This window comes from Panthera pardus, unplaced genomic scaffold (genome assembly GCF_024362965.1).
Source record: "Panthera pardus isolate Hobbes unplaced genomic scaffold, ASM2436296v1 HiC_scaffold_22, whole genome shotgun sequence".
Lineage (NCBI taxonomy): Eukaryota > Metazoa > Chordata > Mammalia > Carnivora > Felidae > Panthera > Panthera pardus.
In genome coordinates this window covers 50,606,589-50,631,235 of record NW_026526788.1, presented here as the reverse complement: position 1 = coordinate 50,631,235, position 24,647 = coordinate 50,606,589, and the positions used below count along the sequence as shown (strand labels likewise).

The following is a 24,647-nucleotide window of genomic DNA, read 5'->3' as shown; positions in this document are numbered from 1 at the left end:
GGACTTTTTTCTTTTTTAAGTTTATTTATTTATTTTGAGAGGGAAGTGGGGCAGAGAGAGAGAGGGAGAGAGAGAATCCCAAGCAGGCCCCGCACTATCAGTGCTCAGCCCGATGTGGGGCTCGATCTCACTAACTATGAGATCGTGACCTGACCCAAAATCAAGTGTTGGACACTCAACTGACCGAGTCACCCAGGTGCCCCAACTTCAGGAAATGTCTAATAAGAGAGTTGGAATAGCTGCTGATTGAAAGAATCTATACCAGGCAGCTTTCTAGTCCACCCAATGTGTGAAGGCTCCTTTTTAAGTTCTTGCTTACAACTCTGCCATACATTGAGAAGGATGTAGAAAGTGCATGATCTTTCCCATCCTGCGTATATTTCTATTGGACAGACCAAACATAAACATACACATATGCACACTCATCCTGTTCGTAGTAAGAATGAAAGAAAGGTGGCAACAGGAAAAGCTATGGGATTCAAAGCAGAGGAACATAACTCAGAGCTCACCCTAACCCTGACCAGGGAAGACCTTGGAGGATGTGGTCTCATGTATGTCTCTGAAAGTAATCAAGCATTTATAGCTAAAGGAGAGTAGAAATGTAAAGGCAGCAGTGTGGGACCTTATGCAAAGGACAGTCTGGCTGATGCTGAGCACTGGGGTGGGGCAAGATTTGGAGATGACAACTCAAAGGTAGCATGAGATGAAATTATGAAGCCTCTTCCATTCTGGCCCCAGGAATTTGGGGTCTTAGTGTAGACAAGTGGTTCTCAACCAGAGTTGGTTTTGCCCCCAAGGGACACTTGACAGTGTCTAGAGACATTTTTGGTTGTCACAGTTGGGGGAGAGGAGGGCCTACCGGCCTCTAGTGGGATGCTGCTAAACATCCTGGAATGCAAGGGCAGCCTCCCTCAGCAAAGAATTACCCCACCGTCGATTCTGTAATGCTGACGTTGCAAAGCCCTAGTGTGGACAGCCGTGAGCTCTTGACTGAATCTCTGTAAATAGGAGAATGGGAATCATCAAAGTGACAGACTGATCCAGGGACACAAGGTGAGATGAGTCAGAAGGTGGAGGCTGGAAGTAAAGTCTCTCCAGTGGCTGGTTTTCTCCAGAAACATTTGAGGCCTGTTCTGTGCAAGGCATGACGCCAGGCACGTCGGGGGATGGAAAGATGAGGAAGTGAGCGGGCCTTGCTTCTGGAAGCTCATAGTCCGGTGGGCCAGGGTGGCAGGAGATGTGGCGGTGGTGTTTAGTAAGAGACTAGTAACCAGAGACTAGTAACTAGTAACCAGTAAGAGACCAGTAACGCGTGCAGTCCACACTGCATGCTTGCGCTCAGGCACACACTAGCTGGATGACCCAAACAACTCATAACTCTCCTGGAGTTTCTGGAACAATGATTAGTGTCAAATCCATAGCTCACAGCAAACCTTCTCAGGATCCTGTCTCCACCCCCTGCCTTTCTATTCAGCACCTACACTTGTTGGCCAGCCTGTAGACTCAAGGGTCCTCCCTCCAGTCTCTCCAGCCCTTTCCTCCTTCTCTGGCTGCTTGGGTTCTACTCTCGTTCTAACTCTGCCTTCTTGGCTCTTTTTTTTCCCCCTACATAATAGTTTTCTTCCTTCTCGGTGTAAACAGTCTACTAGATTGTGTATTGTTCTTTCCAGATATCTACCCATTTCTTCCCGTTTTCTTGATCAGTGTAACGAAAGACTCAGGAGTCCAACAGGCAGTAAGGAATCTTCCTTGATGGAGGGAGTGGATAGAGAGAAAAGCTCTGTGTGTCTCACTGGTAATTTTAATTCACTTCTAAATTATAACCTTTGTCCCCTTTTCACAAGTGTTCGAATCTGGTTATACAAAACCAAGTGTGATACTGTGACACAAGCAGGGATCCTTTTGTTTTTCTTTTTAATTTGACAACCTTATCTATGGATTTGCTTTGAATCACCATCGATTATTTTTACGTGTCACGTTGTGACAGCTTTGGTTCTTGGACACCATTATGGTGAACTATATGGAAAAGCAATGTATGAAATACTTCCATATAAAGGAATTTCACGGAGTTGTGCTGACGTAGCTCTTCCTTCCCCTCTCCCTTCTTCTCCTTGGTGATCAGAGTGTCTTTCTCTTCAAAACAGACTTTTATAATCCTGTTGATTTCAGCGGTGAGCGATAGCAGAATAATCTTGGGTTCCTGTTACGAATTCTGTCTCTGCTGCCCCACGCTTAGCGCTGTGGCTTTGGAGTTCAGGGTGATTCTGCTTTTTCTTTATGGAAACCAGTGATAAAAACAAAAACAAAAACCAAACAACAACAAAACAACAAAATGGATCCTAGTGGAAACTAGAAGGCCCTGAAATTCTGGGTTTCTGTGGTGGGACGTTGCCTTAATGGCAGAAATGAACAAAAAGTTTGCTGTTTCGGGGATTCCCTCCCCACCCCCATGGTAGTAGTTTCCTCATCATTAACTAACTATAATTTGGCTCTTTATTAAATCATCAGTTAGTAATAATAACAGTTTGTTTGTGTCATGCTTTGGCAGCTACCTGCATTTTAACTTTGCAATATCTCTTTAAAATAGGAAAGGCAATGGGGTGCCTGGGTGGCTTAGTCGGTTAAGCATCCGACTCCGGCTCAGGCCATGATCTCGGCTCAGGTCTGTGGGTTCGAGTCCCGCTTTGGGCTCTGTGCTGACAGCGCAGAGCCTGGAGCCTGCTTCAAATTCTGTGTCTCCCTCTCTCTGCCCCTCCCCCGCTCGTGCTCGGTCTTTCTCTCTCTCTCTCAAAAAAGAAACAAGCATTTAAAAAAAATTAAAATAGGAAAGGCGGGCAATTGGCCTCTCATGCTTTTTCTAACATACTGTTTTGTTTTCTGAGTAGATACATACTGCACCAAATAACATCAAACGGTACAGATGGGTATACAAGAAAAATAAGCCTTGGGGGAATGTTTTAGAGAGAAATCCTGAAAGAGGTGGTAGTTGGAGTGGGCCTTGAATAAAGAGCAGGAATTTAACAAGAAGGAATGGCAGGGGTGGAAGTAGGGCTGAGTCTACTCATAGCAGACGGGACAGTGTAGACACAGGGGCACAGATGTGGAGGGAGGTAGATAAGGAAACTGGGGCAGGTCTTCAGCACTACCTGGAAGCTGGGTAGAGTCAGCACGGAGGTCCAGGCGGGTAGGAGGTGAGATGAAGGCTTTTGAACAGGAGTGAGAGCAGGACTGCAGTGTAGATGGGGCTTCACAATAGGGGACGGGAGATGGGTTAAGAGACCAATATGAACGTGAGGTCTCCTGCCACAAGGGCCTACATGAGAAGGGGGGTATTGACACAGGAAAGAGGCCAAGGATGTCTGAACATTTGGTAGTTGGCTGGTAGGCGGGTGGCAAGGGAAGGGGGGCCTGGGAGATGGTGCTACGGCTTGAGGACTGGAGGGATTCGGTCCGTTTCCCGAACCGATGTGAGCCGAGCTGCGCTGAGCTGCAAAGAAGTGCAGTCTGCCCTCTGTGCGGAGAACCAGCCGAGGCCCCAGGCCAAGAATAGGCGTAGAGCATCATCAGGGACACGGCCTGTCTCCGGTGCCTGTCCCCACAAACCCAGGAGCCTAGGGCTGCGGGTTTGAGCTGAAGTGTGGCGCTTCTCTTTAGGCACCATTCCGTGAGGTGACGGACAAAGCAAGAGACGGTGTCTTCTGGAGAAACTGAGCCTGTCACCAGGCAAACCCATCTGCCCAGTTTTGAGAACCAAGTGAGAGTAGCACTGTCGATGAGATGGGGAGGCAAAGCCCAGGGGTGCAGGGCCGGTCCCCACAACCCCGATAGACTTAGGTCTCAAGCTCACATGTGGTGTTCAGTAAGTTGAGTCCTTTGAAGGTAAAGAGTTAGGGGAGTGTGGACCTGGAGGGAATGTGGCTCTACACCAAGGAGAAAGAGTCTTGTCCTCAGCTGTTGGCCAAGACTCCTCCGTGACTCATGCCAGTTCCGTGAATCCGGGAGGAAGGAGGTGAGGGAGATGGGGTTTCCTGGCCTTTGTACACTTGTCTTTCTATGAAGCACCCCCCTAGGCTCGAAGGGAGGAACACTTCTCATAAGCGGTCATCATTATCCTTTTCACGCGGGGCACGTACAATAGTATTTTGCAGGGATTTTCGAGAGTGGAGGCATCTTTGCCTACAGCTGTATTATCAAAGTGAATTTCTAAATGGGTTATCCGGGGCTGATTTGCAAATATATTAAGGCCCCGGCAACTTATAGAAGTTATAAAATTTATGAAAAGAGCCACAGCACCCTTTCTTCCCTTTTAGAAAAGCTCCTATAACCCCTTAAAAGCCATAACTGATTCAAATTACTGAATGCTGTAAAAAGTGAATCCACCCACCACAAAACGAAACCTCACATTTACGGTTCTGCTAAATCATTTTCTTGTCTTCTCTCTCTCTCTCTCTGTCTCTTTCTCTTTATAGACAAAACTCTGACTACTGTAGAAAAAAAAGTCATGATTCATGATCAAAAGCGGAATAGCGGAGACGAAATAAACCAGGCAAGACAGAGGTGGAAACAATGCAATCCTTTGCTGAGACTGCGGAATGGAGCGTGGCTTTGTCCTTTCCTGGGATGGCTGACACGTGACAAGCAGGGTGATCTGTTGTACAAAGCATATTAGGAGGGAGATGGTGACCTCTCCTCTTTTTCTGTGGATCAGTGCTCTTGTGTGCCAATGAAAATAGTGCTCAGTTCAAGACAGCCAGATCGGCTCAGCACTAAAGCATACAAACAGAGTTGAGTCTCAGAAAGGAAACAGTTTCTGGTGCTGTGCGTGTGTCCAAGTCCATACAAACAGAAGAAAGTTCCAATGCTCACTTCCCATGCTTCCGAGTCTAGGCATTGTGGTGAATATTCAGGAATCACTCACGAGACAGAATGTATTTTGTGGTAGGACAGAAGGGTGTATTTCCAAGCAAACTGTGGTAAGCGTAGTGTTGAATATGTTGCATGTCTGTGTTAGAAAACAGAATCCCGTCATCAGCTAATATAAATGATTTCCCAGAGCAGTGTCTGGTTTAAAGCTTCTGTCAAATAGTTTTCGCTTTTTTTGCAGGGTTCGTCACTTCTCCACCAATGTACTTTTCTTTGTTAACTCATTGATTGTCACGGTTTAACTCAGGAACAGATCTCAGGATGGAGAGAATCCTAAAACCTGAATAAAGCTTTTTCTTGCACTCACACTTCTTCTGAAGGGTCCTAAGAGATGAAGGGGATTCCTTCTGAGAGGAAGGATGTGTACCTGGACGAAGAGGGAGTGCTACCTAACTGTACTGTATACAAGCACGGTTACTGGCACAGAACTTTTGGCCCTCGGGTTCTCACCGATGCAGTGGGCTCCCGGGCTGGTCCATAACTGTGTTCTTCTGGGGAGGAAGTGTGGGAATAATGGGGTTTCCATGAAAGGTTCTGATGCTTTCAGAGACAGAGCATCAGTATGTTAATTCTTCTCGGGCAGCGCTGTATTAAAGTGAGTGGTGCGAGTTGGACGTCGCTGGGGCCGCTGCTGGGAAACACTCCGAATACCATTCCGTTCCTTCAGGAGGATTTGTTTTTTGTGTTCTCTGTATCCTAAAACAAATGTGTGCCTGGCCAATTCTGTTCTTCTTTCCTCTCTCTCCCCAAGGTGGTAGATGTTAAGGGCAGGTCAGGAAACAGAAGAGGCCCTTTGTGGATGGTATTTTTTTTTTTTTTTTAACGGTACTATGTAATACGTAATGAGACAGGAAGATGGCTGACCAGAAGGGTACCTCCGAGGGGAAAGAGCGAACACAAACCTTCATTTGATAAAAGAGAACTGACAGAGAAAATTATTTTCCTACAAGAAATGTGGCCGTTCTCTCACTGGAAAATGTGGAATTATGGATTTGGATTGTGGGCAACGTGGGTAACGTGGATTATGGATTTCTTCCGCTCTCACTGACGTTGCCTCTCACCAGACACAAAGAAGGGTCTGGAAGGGGAGGTGGGCTTCAGACAAAGCTTGTACAAATTCCTGAACCGCAGATTTGCTAAAGTGACTGTATATACTTACATTCATAATTTAAATTATTAATTCTGGTCAGATAAATGTTGTTAAATTTGAAAATGTTTTATTACATTACATCAAATAAAGTTTATTTGTAGCTGTAATAAAGCAACTTAAGTAATGATTTTTAATTGAAGGTCTGCTGTCATAAATATTGCTGTCTGTAGACTCGCAAAAGGGCAAGCTTTGTAGGTTCTGCTGAAATCCTAACAGGTAGTTAAGACAGTCTGTAATTCATGTCACTTGTCACTTTTTTTTTTTTTTACGAATGACTGTTGGGTCCTTGATTTGATTAATGGACATTTATTGGGCCCCTGCGACATTCAGCGTTGTGGACATAGAGGGATCAAAGATGGATAGTGCAAGTCCTTACTTTTAAGGAGTGTGCCATCAGGTTGAAGGGAGACGTTCCCCAGATGGTCACCATATCATTTAGGGAGGGCCATGGCAGTTTGGAAGGAAGGACCGGTTTCCTTCCTGTAGCACAAGACAAGGCATTATGGTTAACTGGATTGATTCAGGTTCTCAAATGGGTTTAATTTTTGAAATTCTGACATTCACATTGGCTCTTTATCATGCCTGACTTGAATGCCTGGTGATTGAACTCTCTGGCCACACGTGCTTTTGCACGCATGGCGGCCAATTGAAAGGGAAAGGTAGAAGCCGAGAGAGAATGACAGAAATATCAAACAATTTATACTATTCCACACAGGACAACGTTTGTGCCAAAGGCACAGCTTTTGTTTTAACCAAGAATTGGGAGAATCACTGAGATAAGCACTGTACACATATTTTATGACTGTTCAGCGAGAATGACTGTTAGGACTTATCTCTCGACTCACTCAAGAGTGTCAGCTGTCACCCTGCAAGGCCGGGTATTGCAAAATGGTGCTCGGGAAGGAGAGTGCTCGAAAGCTGTCACTGAATGTCTCTTACCTCGTGTTTAGTTTAGTTATGTAAATATTAAACAGGGGTACTCATAGAGTTCCTAGGTTTTCTGGAAACTGTTTCATAATTCTTAAAGCCTTTACCACAGTTTCATGTGCTTGAGATGCGTGTGTATGTTTTCGATGATCATATTTTCATGGAGTTTTATTAGATTCATTGATTACAGGCATGATATCAACAATATGAATAGAAAATTCAGGCCATTTTATAGATAGTTTATGCTAATGTAATGATTGTTTGAATTCCCATCTGGCCGTGGTAGGAATTTTCCTTGCGGCATTTTGACTGTCAACTGAGTCCTCGACTTAATGGATAGAAATGTTTACAAATCCTGCATTATTTATTTATACTTATTTATGTTTCAAGTTTATTTTTTTATTTTGAGAGGGAGACAGAGAGAGCACGTGAACAGGGGAGGGACAGAGAGAGAAGAAGAGAGAGAGAGACTCCCCAGCAGGCTCCTTACTGTCAGCACAGAGCCCGACCTGGAGCGCGAACTCACGAGCTGGGAGATCATGACCTGAGCCAAAGCCAAGAGTGGAATGCCTAACCGAATCAGCCACCCAGGCACCCCGTAAATCCTGCAGTTTTTAAACAGTCTAGGCTTCCCATCCCAGGACCTTCACACACGCTTTCCCCCTCTACTCAGAATACTTCTGTTTTCAAAGATTTATTTAATGTATGTCTCCATCATGGTTTAGTAATTCTTCAAGGGCAGGGACCGTGTCTGTTTTCCTCACCAATATGCCCAGCACTTAGCATTGTGCTTGCAACATATATAGGAGGCGTGTAATAAATGTTCTTAATAGGAAGGAAAGAAGGACAGAAAGGAGGGAGAGAAAGGACAGGGAGAGTGGAAGGCCAGAGTTCCCTTGGCTTCCTTTTTAATTTTCGGAGGAGACAGTCAAGGAAAGTTGGTGCGATCAAGTGACATGCTCCGTGAGTGGGACAGAAGGGGCTGGAAGTAAGGTCTCCCGTGTGCAGCGTAGGGCAGGCGCTCCACTGCACGGTGCTGCTTCTTTTACATGAACTTCTCGTGTCAAGAGAGCAACCTTTTCTTAATTTTCTGCACGAGTAGTGCAGAGCCACGTATGTGTTATGGCCCATATGTTGAAACTTGTTTATGTACAGCTAGCCAGATGGTCCCTACCAGCACACAAAGAAGACATTCCACAACTTTCAGGGGGTCAGCGTGCTGAGGAAGCACTGGAAGAAATACATGTTGTGAGGTCATCCCTCACTTAATCCAAGTGGTATAGATCCAAAAAGGAAAACCTGGTCAGACATTCAGTGTGAAGCAGGGAGACCTGGAGAACCAATTCCGGGGATCCAATTCTCAGAGACAGAAGTTGACGTAACTGGATCTCTCTTTAGACTTACTTTGTCCACATTTTCTCTGGAGCAGAAAATAATTTCTTAAGATACTTTGCTTTTTAAGCCCCTGCTGGCTAAATAAAAATTTTTTTAAAAAAATGCTTATGCAGTACAAGCGGCAGGGATGTGATACAACCATCAATAAAAAATGTAAAAGGAAAATTCACGGAGCTAATATGAAGCAGGAAGTGAGAGGTTGACAGCCATCAGAATAGGACTTGCAGACAATTGTATTGGGGATTCGGCATTAAAAAAATGCTGAGTTGAGGGAATTAAGAGGTATTGTAACCGTGGCTCTCTGAACACACCTGAAATCTTAGATTCTATTCAAACTATAAAATTTATGCTCAGAGATTATAGAACCAAAAAAAAAAAAAGTAATGGGCAAGAAATATAAAGACTATAAAGAAATGAAAGCCTAATCCATGGTTCTACCACTAAGAAATTCATTCATTCTTCCATTCACTCCCTTATTCCAATACATATTTATTTAGTTATTTTAATTTTTTTAATATTTATTCATTTTTTGGGAGAGAGAGAGACACAGAATCCGAAGCAGGCTCCTGGCCCTGAGCTGGCAGCACAGAACCCGACACGGGTCCCAAACCCACGAACCACGAGATCATGACCTAAGTTGAAGTCGGACACTTAACTGACTGAGCCACTCAGGCGCCCCCATACATTCTTATTAATATGTCAGAGACCGAACCCTAGGACCTAGTGGTTAAGACAAAGATGATCTCCATTCTTGTGAAGCTAAAAATCTAGCAAGGAAGCCTCATGTGACACAAATGATTAAAATCCAGTGCGAGACATGTGATGATGAGGCAAATACAAGGAGATCCAGAAAGAAATGCATACTTCAATATATGGATACGAACATTTAAATCTCAGTGGAGGAGAGAAGTGAGAATCCAAAGTAGCAGATGGTAAAAATATCTAGATTTTTATCTTTGATGTGTATTACATAATATTTTGGGTGCCAAATTACCTTTGTTAATTACATTTTGATTGCGCTATTATTAAAATGCTCTTTATTCCTTAAACCCACACAGTCTCACAGTGGGAGAGATGGTGTAGAGGAGCGACCGGACAGCAGGAAGTCCACTTGGAACATAAAAGTTTGTCACCTGTAGGAAAATGAGATATAACTGTATCCACAGAGAACTGCAGAGCTAGAGGAAGCTCATGGGTGACCTAGGACAACCCCCTACTGTTTAGCAGGTGAGAACATGCTGGAGTAGAGCTGTGTTTTGTCTGAATTTGTTTAAAGGAACATGGTGGACGGCAGTGCTTTGCAAGCTATCTTTCGGGAAGCATTATTTAAAAAAATGTGTTGCACAGCTGTGCGTTTGCAAACTACAATAAAAATGAATTACAAGAAAAGTGAGAAGAAAATATAAAATATAAGTTCAGTTTTTTTCATATTAGGATCAGTAGACCTAAAAGTGCAGCTCAGGAAATACGGTCAGAACAAACATAACATGGAGAACAAGAAAAAAAAGTCAACCCTGGCCGTCGTCCCCCGAAAGCGTACGGTTAGGGACAGCCGGACGGTTCCCGGACTGAGAAACGACGAGCATAATCATGACGTGTGCAGGACACTGTGTGCAAGGCCTGTCCACAGCATGTGGTGGTGAGCGTGGTGCAGGGAGGCTGTAGGGGGTGTGGGTGGGGGGACTACACGGAGCAGCTTCCTTCTAAGAACTACGCTTGGGGTAGGAGTAATGCAGAGAAGTGACCTCCGCTCGCGAATCAGAGCCTTCCAGTAACTCAACTCAAATGACTCAACTTTTCCCCTGTGTTTCTCCTCTTTCATTATCTACAATTAAATTGAATCCAGAATGCTGACCTGAAGGCACTGAAAGGTATTTAATTTTTAGAATGATTATATTAATCAAATGGTTCTTTTTTGAAAAAAAATTTTTTAATGTTTATTCATTTTTGAGAGAGCACAAGCAGGGGTGGGGCAGAGAGAGAGGGAGACACAGGATCGAAACAGGCTCCATCCAGGCTCTGAGCTGTCAGCACAGAGCCCGAGGCGGGGCTCCAACCCACAAACTGTGAGATCATGACCTGAGCTGAAGTCGAACACTCAACCAAATGAGCCACCCAGGTGCCCCCCACATTGTTCTTAAATAGGGCAAAGAAAGAGACTAAATTTTGACAGGGTCAATAATAGTTTAAAGGCAAAAGATTGTGGTAAAGGAGAGGCTAAGGGTAATATCAAGTGACCACTCTGCCTTCTGCCTTACACTCAATATGTTCTAAACTTCACTCTGAGTAAGAATTATCTAGGGAGCTTGTTTTTTTGGTTAGGTTAAGGTAAGCTCTATGCCCAACATGGGGCTTGAAGTCACAAGCCAGAATCAAGCATCGCATACTTTACTGATGGAGCCAGCCGGGCGCCCCTAAGGAGCTTGTTAAACATGAAAACTCCTGGGCCCCATTTTCAGAAATTCTGATTCATTATGTTGTGGGGTGTAGCACAGGGTGAAGAATGTCTTTAGCCAACCTACCAGGTGATTCTGCTCCAGCTGAGCTGGGTGCCACGAGTTGAGAGTTACTATTCCCAAACATGTTGGCAAACTGAATCATGTGGCTGATACTGTGTGCAGTTTGTGTGGAAAAGCACAACTAATATGAAATAATAACATCTAAATCATTTGTATATAGTTACGGCAATTGTTAGAGAAATACACAAAATGCTCACAGGTTCTCTTACATACCCTTAAATATTCAGTACCTGCTGTTGGCACCAAAAAAATCCAGCAATTTGTGGAAGAACATAATCCACAGATCACCTTAGGTTGTTTTCAACTTTATTTAATTTTTTTAACGTTTATTTATTTTTGAGACAGAGAGAGAGCATGAGCAGGGGAGGGTCAGAGAGAGAGGGAGACACAGAATCTGAAACGGGCTCCAGGCTCTGAGCCATCAGCACAGAGCCCGACGCGGGGCTCGAACTCACGGACCGTGAGATCATGACCTGAGCCGAAGTCGGACGCTTAACCGACTGAGCCACCCAGGCGCCCCTCAACTTTATTTAAAGACACATGGAGTTTGGTTTTAAGTGCAGTCCTGGTTAATTCCTACATTACTGAGTAACTCCTGGCATTAACTAATTCATATTGGTGCTAGCACAAGGTCAGCTGAGAATCAATGCATCACCTTTCTGTCCCCATGCTAAGCAGCTGATCAAATGTTTGTCAACAAAGCAAAGACTAGATCTTTGAACATAGGTACTGAATATTAGCCAATGAGAATGAGATGTTGACTTTGGCCAAGGTCCATGCTTTTACGTGTGTGTGTGTGTGTGTGTGTGTGTGTGTGTGTGTGTATTATGGCAGTGATTAAAACAGCTCACATAGGTTGAATGTTTATCACTCGTTAGTCATTCTGTTAGTAAAACAACCCTAAAAGGGGGGGGGTGTTGTCTCCATTTTATGAGGGACCTGACATTTATAGAACTCAAGGACATTAACTTGTAAATAGCAGAACAGCCCTCCAGCTGATTTGTACTTTCTCTTACATCCTCCGTTCCATTCCACAAAATGCATCTCAGTGGTACCGACTGGTTTTGTGGGCCTGGAAATATGCGTCTGAACCCTGAGAGGACTCTTGGGTCACTGAATTCCTCAAAATGCTTGTTCAAGGTTAAAGCCCAGATAATGTGAAGGGGGCAAAGGTTGTGATTCCTAGTCCCTAATCCTACTCTTGGATTCCTCCAGATCTGCGCACTTAGCACCTCAGTGTTTTCTCCTGGTTTGCATTTCTATTGCAGCCTGCCTGTAATGGTTAATTTTATGTGTTAATTTGACTGGATCACAGTGTGCCCAGAGATTAGGCTCCACATTATTTCTAGGTGAATTTGTGAGGGTGTTTCTGGATGAAATTAGCATTTGAATCCATAGACTAAGTAAAGCAGATCCTCTCCCCAGTGTGGGTGGAATCTATCCAATCCCTTGAGGGTCTGAATAGAACAAAAATTGGAGAGTGGGAGAATTAACTCTGCCTGACTGGCTGAGCTGGAACATTGGTTTTCTCCTGCCCTTGGCCTGGGACCACCAACCTTCTGGTTCCCAGACCTTTGGACTTGGACTGAACTATACCACCAGCTTGCAGGGTCTCCAGCTTGGGTCTCCAGCTTGCAGACAGCACATTGTGGGACTTCTCAGCCTCCATAATCACATGAGCAATTCTTTAATGAATCTCTCTGTATATAAAATTTTCTATATAGATTTCAAGGATATATATATATAACTCTATCAATAGAATATTGGTGTACACACACACACACACACACACACACACACACTGCCCTCATTGCTATTGCGTTATAATGTGTGCTTTTTTAGATTCTCCTCATTAAAACTTATATCTTCTGTGTCCCACTTTCTTATCTTCTGCTGTCTCTAAACTGGCAGCCAATTAATCACATACACTAATCCATTATTCAGGGGCAATATCCCCTTCCTACAAGGCACATAGTTACACTGAGACCAGCAATCCCTTAGATCAAGGTCTGAACCTGAGAAAGTGTTGATAGGAATTTCAGACAGTGTGACAAGTTGGTGGTGGCCAGAGCAGTTCAAATCATACCCGTGTGTTTCCCTCATCGTCTAGGATTCTGCGAATCCTACAGCCGTTTAGTTACTTACAGACTCCCAGGGGCCTGTGCAGCTGAAAGCGTGCTGTTATCCAGACCCATCTGTGTGACTTGGGCCGGATCTTTCTCCTGCTCACGATGGAGCCAACAACTAGCTTTCGAAAGCAAAAACGAGTGAGGGTGAGTCAGTAACAAGTGAGATTTGTCAGGGAGGTTTGGCCAGTTGCCGGCATCCTAGTCTCTGTGGAGACGTGCTTCTGTGAGACAGTTTCGGCTGCCCTTCCGGCGTAAGAGAGCAATCCCGGTGAAGAATGTTGACTGTCCTCTCCATTATTCCATCAACTTCCTCATCAACGGCTTGGGATGAAATGTTAGAATAGATTTTGGAAGTGGAGATAAAATGAAGACCTGAAACTATTCTGGATGCATGAATCAAAGACTACTCTTTATACTGCTTATTCTCCTGGCTCTTAGAAATTTAATTGCAGCAAGCTTTTAAATATTGGCTTTTAACTTATCTACAAAAAAAAAAATGAATAAATAAAAAATAAAAGATTTAGTTAATTAAATCAATTGAGGGAAGATGGGGCCCAATTCCCATTCATCCATTTGGATCATGCAGAGCATAGATTTTATGGATGAAAACCATCCCTAAATATTATACCATAAATTGTAGTGGGGCACGGAAGTTTACGGCCATACTTGTGTAATACAGACTGAGATAAAATGTCTCCACTTCTATCTCATCACACAAAAATAAAAAGAACACTCATTTATGTAATTTATCTACTGTTGGTGAGGGCAGTTGAGATAAAAATCCATGTTTTCATGAAAAAAAACTCATAACCAGAGTTTTAGAATGATCTTATTAGGCAAGTTTGAGCTTCTGAAAGAATAAAACAGAACTTTTAAATTTGATATTTCAAAAAAGCAAGAAAAAGAATGAGGTATCATAAATAGCCATTCATCTATTATATTGTCATTTTGTCATATTTCAAGTCCTTTTTAATAAAAGAAGATTTAATATACACTTAAGGACCCTTTGTATCCTTTATAGAGGTGTGTGACCTTGGGCAAATCCCCTAATCTCTGTGTTTCTGTACATCAGTCACTTCATCTGTAAAATGGGGATAACACTATCCAGCACCTCATGGGGTTGTTGACAGTGTGTACAATGAATAACAGTGTAAAGAATGAAGAACAGAGCCTGACCCACTGATGCCCAAATGGCGTCCTCTGTGATAGCTCTTATGCAATCCTACCTGTGGGTAAGATGCTCGAATTCCTAGAAAGGTAATTTTGTTAAGAGTAAGGTTTTGACAGTGAAGTTGACTGTATAGAGTTCTGGTATATATGGGCTGTGGAATGCTCCAAAGAATAAGATTGTAGTGAGGATATTTAGTATGATAATATTGGCATATTCTGCTAGGAAAAATAGGGTGAGGGGACCTGCTGTGTATTCAATGTTGAATCCAGAAACGAGTTCTGATTCTCCTTCTGTTAGGTCAAAGGGAGCTTGATTGGTTTCTGCTAATGTTGACATGAACCATATCATGGCTGAGGGCCATGTGGGGAAAACTATTCATATGTGTTCTTGGATGGTAATTGATGTGGCTGGTGTGAAGGATCCATTTATTAGTAGTTCTGATCGGAGGGATGATGGCTAGTGTGACTTCGTATGAGATTGTCCTCAATCCCATTCTTCTGCCAGAAGCAGGCATTTTCCTTGAAGTTATGGTACCTCCTTCTAATCAGTGCTTGTTTGCTTTTAATACATGACAGTTGTATTTTTTTTAGTTTCCCTAACTATGTAAATTTTACACGTATTGTCATAGTGTGTGTACCATCCTTCTGTGGCCTGCTTTTTTCTCAGTGCTAGGTTTTTGACATCTTTTCATATTGAGAGTTATAGGTCATGTTTTTCCATTTTAATTGGACTATAATACTTGGTTAGCTGAATATACAGTGACTCATTCCTCCGTTTTTGCTCTTATGGACATTTAGCTTTCATCTAGATTTTTGTAACTAGAAAAAAATGCTGTTGTGAGCATTTATGGATGTGTCACCCTACACATATTAGGGAGCATTTGTAATATATGGGGTTTCCCAGCCCTTTTCACTTGGGTCACTCTGCCAGATGTCACTGTGCCTCTAATCCAAGGCTGCCCCGAGAGCTGAAGAGGTCAGCATCTTGTGTCATGACCACTGCCCACTGACCTGTTTAGTGCAGACCTGTTGGGAAACTCTGCCCAGAATACTGGTCTTCAAATTAGGGTATATGCACTGCACCAATTTCCATCCCCACTCCACTGCCTACACACACATAGACGCGCGCACTTGTGCGTGTGTGCGTATATATATTTACGCACACACACACGTTTTCCCAATATGGATGGTTGCTAAAGTAGTTGATTTCCACATCCTAAACTTGACCTGCCTGAGGGCCACATGCAGTTTCCACCTCATCATTCACTATCTTTTTCTCCCATTTTCTAAAAGAAAGGTCTCTTACCCACCTAAGATCTTAATATAATGTCTCAAAGGGACAATTCAAAATACTGGGATCCACATGGTCTTCTTTAATTGAGGGCCTATAAATCTGCTATAGGGCCTCCTGACTTTCCTTGCACATATTCTGTTAAAGGCAAAAACTTGGGTAGAATTTAAAATTCAGATAAAATACAGGATGTCTAGTTAAATTTGAATTTCAGGTAAACCACAGGTAGTTTTGTATTACTTTAGTATAAATATATCCTGATCTAGTATGTCTCAATATGAGCTGTGGGAACATTTATATTAAAAAATTGTTGTTTACTGAAATTCAAATTTAACTGGGCATCCTATGTGTGTATGCATGAGAGAGAGAGAGAGGCAGATAGAAAGTTTGCTAAATTTGGCAACCCTAGTGGAGTTAGAGTTGGTACTTTCATCCATGGGATGATCTGGATTCAGATATAATGTCAAGCGGGTGTCAGGACATTTTTTGTTTAATGATTTCTCCTGTTCTTTCTCCTGATTGTCAAAGAACACATCGCTCCCGAAGAGGAGTTGTGTGAGCAAAACAGGTAAGAAATTAGAGAATTTTGTGTCTTCTTTCACTGGGACACTGAACTCATGGCAACTCCTTGGTCTTTATCCATCTGTGTTAAACTAAGAATATTCAGGAGTTGTAAAAAGAATGCTGGGAAAACACCAGTCTATGAGAAGCGCGGCCTGTAGTTCTCATTCTTTTTTAAAAAATGTTTGTTTGTTTGTTTATTTATTTAGAGAGGGAGAGAGAGAGAATCCCAAGCAGGCTCTGTGCTGTTAGCACAGAGCCCGATGTGGGGCTCAATCTCATGAACTGTGAGATCATGACCTGAGTCGAAATCAACAGTCAGATGCTAAACCGACTCAGCAATCCAGGCACCCTTCCATTTCTCATTCTTAAAAGGGAGAAAGTTTAGAGACTGATTACTCACAGGGCTTGGTCTTGACTCACCTGCATTGTTTGCATGATTTAAGGAAGGAGGAGGTAAACACTTTTGTGTGTATCTCCTAGAGGTCGACATTACACCTTTGAGTAAAAGAAACTCACGTTCCAAGTAAGTTAGTGTTTTATATTTTCTCAAACACTTCATCAGATTTGTAGAAGAAATATTTGCATTACCTTTGTAAAAAGATTATCGGACATTATAAATCCATATACACTCTTCCTTTGGACTTAAATTTCCTGCTCAGTGTTGCCCATCAACCAATTCTCAGCTCATTTGTTCATTTTGGCCATGTACTTATTATATTTATATAACTTAGGTATATTTAGTAGAATTTATTGTAAGAAAATCCACTTAATCATGAATATACTGTTGGTAAATTCATACTGCTGGTGGCTTCATTCCTTTTATTTTGTTTTCATTTTAGCAATAAGCAATAAGTACCTGTTTTCATTTTAGCAATAAGCAATATTCATATCTGGATACATGAACTAGATGAAAAAAAACCTCTCCCTTCATTTCATTAAAAGCATTTCCAACCAAAACTTACATTTTTACAGTTAATACTTATCAGTATGTGCAATACATTTTGGTTTTGGCCAATAGTAATTTAGTAGTTCATTTAATAGTGATGAGATTTAATAAGAATTAGTAATGTAAATTACCACCTAAAATAGTTATTTAGTGATAATTTTTTAAATCAAGAAAAAAATGTTTAGACTTCAGAGTCTTAAATGCACTTTTTTTTTTGCAATTTATCATTATATACACATTTGCGTAACAGGTGATAGGTTGATCAAAAAAAGATGTTCAAACATAATAACATGTTACGTTAAAATAAACTTCAGTGTAATGTGGAATGGAAATACAAGTTAAAAAAAAAAGATAAAATTTCCAAATGTTAAACAAGAGCAGTTTGTGTAGGGTTTTTTTTTTTTTTTTTTTTTTTTTTATGTTTATTTTTGAGAGACAGAGAGACAGAGTGCAAGCTTGGGAGGGGCAGAGAGAGAGGAGACACAGATCCGAAGCAGGCTCCAGGTTGATGTGGGGCCTCAAACCCACAAGCTGTAAGATCATCACTTGAGCCAGGCACTTAAACGACTGAGCCACCCAGGCGGCCCTGTGTAGTTTTAAAAATAGTATTTGTTATCTGACACCACTTTTGAATAGATGTAAAAGAATGACATCACCGCTTTATTTTTTTTAATGTCAGTATTTATAACAGTTGCCAAATTATATCTTCTGCAACTATTTACATTTATGATTTGAAAATTTACATGTCTAAAATTTGCAAGTGGCTGCACAGTTTTTCACAATTATCTTATGGAGTACACGCTTAAAAAAAACGCAGGAATGCGATAGCCCTACCGTGTGCCTGACTGCTGCATAGGAGGCAGGTATATCCTTAACTAGATTTTGCCAAATTCTGAGTCGTTGCCCCATTTTACACTCCCCCAATGGTATCTGAGAGTTCTCCTACTTTTACATTTTCTCAAACACTTAACATTGTCAACTTTTAAGGGTTTGCCCGACTGAAGGGTGTAAAATGCTATCACTTTGTACTTTTAGGTTTACACTGTCTCGATTATTGGTGGGATTGAACTTCTTTTTCATGCACGGTTTGACCAGCTGTCGTTTCCTCTTCTGCGGGTTGTCTCCCTCATATCTTAGCCTGTTTGCCAATTGTTAAGGTACGTATTTGTGATGCAGGGAACTTGTTTTTACATGTTGACTTTTGCAGCTTGTTTTGGGGAAAGCACTTTATGCTTCTGTACCCCTACTAGTTACAATATGAAATGTGTGCATCAGATGTTTCATATATGGACGACTGGAATTCCTGGGAATATTTGTCCACGGTTGCTGTTGCAGGTAGGTGGAGTTTGTTAGATTTGAATGATGTTAGGCTCGGTGGGGGATGCAAATAATATACAGATGAGCCTATGTTCCTATTTGCCCTAACAATGTTGATTAATCCATTAACAAATGAAAGCAAAAAACCCTCAGAATGGGGTTATTTTCCAGATAATTCTCATTTTAAATACATCTTATTTGTAACTTTGGAATATTAAAGAATTATCTGGAGAAGTGTGTGTTTGAGGGAGGTGGGCACCTTTGACAAAATGCAACATCCCGGCCAGTCTGTAGGAGACATGACAGATACTCAGGTGAAAGAGAGTTAAGTAACAACTACTACAGTCCTGGAAACAGAGATCTTTGCATGTAGAGCAGTTGTTATAATCTGGAGAAAAGGATGGGAGGTAGAGAGAGGAGAGAATTGCAAGAGATTTGCCAGTATAAACAGTACAGGGAGTGCAAAGCTCTGACTCTCCTTGAGATCCTTTTTAATCACTTTTATTTTTGGTAATATAATCTCCTTTTTTCCCCTTCTTGACACATTTCAATAATTAGAATTATTGGAAAAAATAGGATTTATTTTTATTGAAATTCACTTGGTGGTCATCTTTTGAAATAATATTTTTGTTCCAAAAAGGTTTTACTGAATTTTTATAAAGTGGCTTTCCACAACCAACTAGAGTCTGCACACTCCTTTTTGGTAACTTTCAGAAGAATCCGTAACTGATCAGACAAAAGCACAAACGTGTCCCTTAACCATTCCTACTTGAAAAGAATATGCCTGGTTTTCAGTGCAATGTACCTGTGGTATATCTGGCAGAATTGAAGTTGCTAAAATTGTTAAGCAGATTCCAAGATGATTTGGGAAGTTTGGCTTGCTTCCCATCACTGGCATGCTGGGATGTGCTAAGATTCCCACCACTAGCATTCAGGGAAGTGCTAAGATTGGACTCCTACATAAAAGTGTTCAAGAAATAGGTTCACCTAATTAGGTTCAAAACTATATGAAGCCCAGGTGTCCCCAGTCTTCAGGGATCTGTCCTTTCCTTTGACACCCTGAGTCACATGTGGCAGCAGGAAGTCCTGTCCTCATTATCTTTCCCTCCCTAGGTATCTGAGAAATCTTCGAGTGGCTGCGTAGTTACTTTATGGAGTACATGTGCAAAAAACTGTAGGTGGCCAATAGGTCTTCAGTGTGCCCAAAGTAAGAAATCACCCGTGCCCCTCCTTACCCCGTGTAGAACGTTCCTCATCACTTCCATCAACTGTCCACCCTTCTTAGGTCACTTCTTGCTGTTTGGTAACCATTTTCTCCCTCTCACTGCTCTTCTATTTCTGCTACACGACACAGGTAGGTTTGGGCCTTGCTTATTTCAGAGATAAGATCAGGCTGTTACAAGGAGCAAACATTGAATGTATGTCTATAGCACAAGAGAATTACGACATAGAAAATATGACAGTGGGTCACTGCCCCCACAGTCCAGCGCCCATGCCCGTCTACAACATGGAATATTCCTGATGTCATATTTTAGCTCCCAGCTCCACCAGCCCCTCCCCACGGTGGGAAGGCCTTGGACAGGCTAGACTTCGTTCATCTTGCTGACATGTAAAGTAAAGGAAAATCAGTTCTAAAGCTGTGCTTCATTACATAATCTGTTCTAATATGCCATTAGTTGTAAGATGTAGCATTATTCTGGGGCGCCTGGGTGACTTAGTCGGTTAAGCATCCAACTCTTGATTTTTGCTCCGGTCATATCCCAGGGTCTTGGGATCAAGTCCCATGTCAGGCTCCCTGCTGAGCATGGAGACTACTTGGGATTCTCTCTCCCTCCCTCCCTCTACCCACCCCCCTCCCACTCTCTCTTTCTCTCAAAAATATAAATAAATAAATACATAAATAAATAAATAAATAAATAAATAAATAAATAAATAAATAAAAACTTTATGCTTCAATGCTAAATAATAGTGTAATTCTTTGAAAACGTTTTGTACCAGATATTTTTTTTCCCAGGGGCCACGATAATAGTTCTTGTCCCACATGTGCTTCTAGAACCTTAACTACTTCCACATCAAGAGGGAAAGCCTAATTTCTTCCTGCTTGTATCTAAGCTAGTTTGTGACTTGCCTGTAACCCATAGAAAGCACCAGTTCTGCATGACTTCTGAAGCTAGGTCTGAAAAGGTGATACGGATGCCACTTGGCTGGCTGGAATATTTGCTCTGGAGCCCAGAGCCTCCGTGTTAACAGCCTCAGTGGTCTGTGGCTGCCATGCTGTGAGGAAGCCCAAACCCCCCCGCCTCCAGAGGGATCACGTGGAAAATCCCGGAGACTACATGAAGAGAGAAAGATGCTTTGCCAGTTGCCAGCTGATCCTGCTTCCCCAACCTCTGCTCTTTTGGTTACGGCTTCTAAAGGGCTGCAATCTCATGAGTGATTGCTTAACCAAAACCACCCAGCCAAGCCCTTCCTGAATTCATGGCCCACAGAAACTGTGAGAAATAATAAAGGGATTGTTGTTGTTTTAAGCCTCCGAGTTCTGAGGTGATGAGTTAAACAGCAGTGTTAACCAAATCAATTTTAAATGTCAATTAAACTCAACAGAGGTTGTACTGGAAGTCATGGCAATATGAATAACCATGACCAAGTTTGCACATACACAGGCAATGACACCCATGTCATGTTGGTCCCCTGGCCAACAGCAATTGTGAAATGCCATCTATTTTGAGATGCATGGCAGTAGGAAAAAAACGTATGCAATTTAGCATTGAAAAAAATGTGGTCAAATTGGTGCAAAGGAGGGACAAAGACAACAAAAAGAGTTAAGGAACTGGTAGGTAAGGTGACTTATTTTGAAAAAGCTTAATATTTGGTCATTAAGATGATACATGCACATTATCAAAAACATAAAAATAAAATAAAACATAAATTGCAAAAAAAAAAAACCAATAAAATCACCAAAATGTCATCATCCAGAGATAAACTTCCAGATTTCTAAATGTACATAGACAACACGTATAGAAATGTGGGCATATGCATGCTTTATAAATAAGTTCATCCTACGTTGCAGCCTTTTTTTTCCCCTCAGTTGAAAACATGTTGGTTTCATGTTTGTACCTCAGCAGATAAAACACTACCTAATTTTTTAATGATAGCAGAATATCTTATTTACTTAGCCAGTCATTTAAATGATGGGACATTTTGTTTAGCTTTATCATTTTGGTTTTGCTTTTATGATTATTAAAACATCAGGCGTATTTATGCACATATGTTTTTCCTATTGTATAACTACCTCTTTGTGGAGAATTTCTAGATACAAGATTATTGGATTGAATAGATTTCCCCAAATAGAACTGTGGTATGGACTGATAAAAATGCCTCCCAGAAAAGTTGTATCCATTCAGACTTCTAGCAACAGCTTTTGAAAATGCCTATTTTCTGTCTCCTTTGCCAAAGGAATGGAGAACATATCACCCCAAAGTGTGCTGCTTTGGTATGTTGATTATTTTGAATTAAAGGCACTTGAGAAATGGCAGATACAAGAGGGCATTCTGACCCTCCTTTTTATTTCTGAAGGCAGGAGATAAACCTCCCATGTGAAAGGTGTCCACCCTGTACCGGGAGAAAGGAGAACATTTTTATCACCAGTGACAAGGAACTGAAGCAGAAAGAAATCTGTTCCAGCAGACCTTGTTCAAATACATCTTATCTTCCTTTGGCCGCTCCATATAGTTACTTTGCTACAATTGCCTCTTATTGTTCAACCTACTATAGAGGTTCTTTATCAGTTCTTTTGGTAAAGTTCAGAGGAACTTTACCAGTTCTTTTGGTCTCAATCCCTATGAGGACTCTTCTGTCATGTAAAATAATATAAATGTGTGTGTGTTTCTCCTGTTAATCTGTCTTCTGTCAGCTGAGAAACCCTAAGAGGGGTGGTAAAAATTTGCCTCCTCTACACCAACATCTGGTTTTAGTCATTCATCTAATGCCAATATTATGGTTTTTAAAGATTTCTTTTAAAAAAATTGCAGGATACAAAATCAAGTACAAAAATCCATTGTGTTTCTCTACATTAATAATGAACTGTCATGAACGGAAATTAAGAAACCAATCCCATTTATAGTTGAATCCAAAAGAACAAAATGCCTAGGAATAAATTTAACCGAGGAAGTGAGAGACCCGTATACTGAAAATTATAAGACATTAATGAAAAAAATTGAAGAAGATACAAATAAGTGGAGAGATATTCTGTGCTCATGGATTGGAAGAATTAATATCGTTAAAATTATATACTACCCAAAGTAATCTTCAGATTCAGTGCAATCCCTGTCAAAATTCCAATGGCATTTTTCACAGAGATAGAGAAAACAATACTAAAATTTGTAGAGAACCACAAAAGACCCATAATAGCAAAAGCAATCTTGAGAAACAAGAATAAAGCTGAAGGCATTGCTTTCCCAAATTTCAAACTATATCACAAAGCTATCATAACCAAAACAGCATGGTTTTGGCATAAAAATACACATAGATCAATGGAGTACGATAGAGTGCCCAGAAATAAACCCATGTGATTAATTTATGACAAAGGAGTCAAGAATATACAGTGGGGAAAGGACAATTTCTTAAATAAATGGTGTTGGGAAAACTGGACAGCCACAAACACGAAAGGAAATGGGACAAAAATACACAAAAATTAACTCAAAATGGACTAAAGACTTGAAGGTAAGACATGAAACTATAAAACTCCTAGAAGAAAGTATAGGCGATAAGCTCCTTGACATAAGTCTTGGAGATGATTTTGAATTTGACACCAAAATTAAAAGCAACAAAAGCAAAACAAAAACAAAACAAACAAAAAACACAAACAAACCCAAGTAGAAAAGGAAACCATCAACAAAATGTAAAGGCCAACTATTGAATGGGAGAAAGTATTTGCAAATCATGTGTATGGTAAGGGGTTAGTATCCAAAATATATAAAGAACTCACACAACTCAATAGAAAAAATATGATTTAAAAATAAGCAGAAGATCTGAAGACATTTTTACAAAGAAGACATATAGATGACCAAAGATATGTGAAAAAACGATGATTACTCATTGTCAGGGAAATGCAAATCAAAAACCACAATGAGTTATCACCTCACACCTATTAGAATGGCTATTGTCAAAAAAGGTAAGAAACAATGCGTATTGGCAAGGATGCGGAGGAAAGGGAACCTTTGTGTACTATTAAGTGAGAATGTAAATTGATAACAGTTTTTGTGGAACATAGTACAGAGTTCCTTAAGAAATTAAAAATAGAATTATCATGTGATCCAGCAATCCCATTTCTAGGTATTTATCTGCAAGAAACAAAAATACTTACTCAAAAAGTTATACGCACCCCATGTTTATTGTAACATTATTTGCAATAGACAAGATATGGAAACAACCTAAACATTCACTGACAGATGAATGAATAAAGAAAATGTGGAATATATACACAACGGAATATTATTCTGCCATGAAAAGGAACGAAATCTTGCCATTTGCAACAACATGGGTGGACCTTGAGGGCATTAGGCTAAGTGAATTAGGTCAGAGAGAGAAAGACAAATACTATATAATCTACTTATATGCACAATATAAATACAAAAAAAAAAACCAAAAAACAAGCAAACAAATAAACAAAAAAGAAGCTCACAGATGCGGAGAAAAGCTTGGTGGTTTCCAGGGTGGGTGTTTCATTGTGAGTGAAATAGGTGAAGGCAAAAGGTACAAACTTTCACTTATAAATGAATAAGTCATTGAGATGTAATGTATAGCATGGTAACTATGGTTAATAATACTGTATTGCATATTTGAAAGTTGCTAAGTGAGTAAATCTTAAAAGGTCTCATCATAAGAAAAAAGAATTCTGTAACTATGTACGGTGAAGGATGTCAACTGGACTTATTGTGGCGCTCATTTCACAGTATATACAAATATCAAATCACCAAGTTGTATACCTGAAACTAATGTAATGTTGTATGTCAGTTATACCTCAATAAAAGAAATGGGAGGGGGAGCTTACCATAAAAATGTGTTTCTTGTTTTTATTTGCATTTTAGAAAATAATGAAACTGAACAGGTCTTTTTTTTGGCCCAGTCTAACTTATTTTTTTGTAAGTTGACTATTTTATAGTCTTTGACCATTTTTATTTTTATAATTGATTTGTAAGAGCTCTTCATACAGTGGTAGTAATTCTTTGTCCATCATGTGTGTTACTAAATAGTTTTTCCTAACTCTCTCAAACTTCCATAATTGTGGTATTTTGTTTTTGTTTTTGCTGCCAGG

The 24,647-nt window shown here is 40.9% G+C and overlaps 1 protein-coding gene and 1 long non-coding RNA gene across 3 annotated transcripts in view; one reads left to right on the top strand and one right to left on the bottom strand.

Annotated features, from left to right (window-relative positions):
• HTR7 (5-hydroxytryptamine receptor 7) overlaps window positions 1–6,207 on the top strand; it is an 84,428-nt gene extending 78,221 nt beyond the window's left edge. For both annotated transcript variants that reach the window (XM_019445051.2, XM_019445052.2), the window contains exon 3: window positions 4,470–6,207. In XM_019445051.2, coding sequence (XP_019300596.1) covers window positions 4,470–4,512 — 43 coding nt within the window. In that variant the 3' untranslated portion in view covers window positions 4,513–6,207. The remainder of the gene's footprint in view (window positions 1–4,469) is intronic.
• Window positions 6,119–20,011, bottom strand: LOC109264634 (uncharacterized). Its single transcript, XR_002078813.2, has 2 exons — window positions 19,567–20,011; window positions 6,119–6,553 (listed from the first exon to the last, which is right to left on the bottom strand). It is a non-coding gene; the product is annotated as an uncharacterized LOC109264634 (long non-coding RNA).
• Between the last annotated feature and the right edge of the window lie 4,636 nt (window positions 20,012–24,647).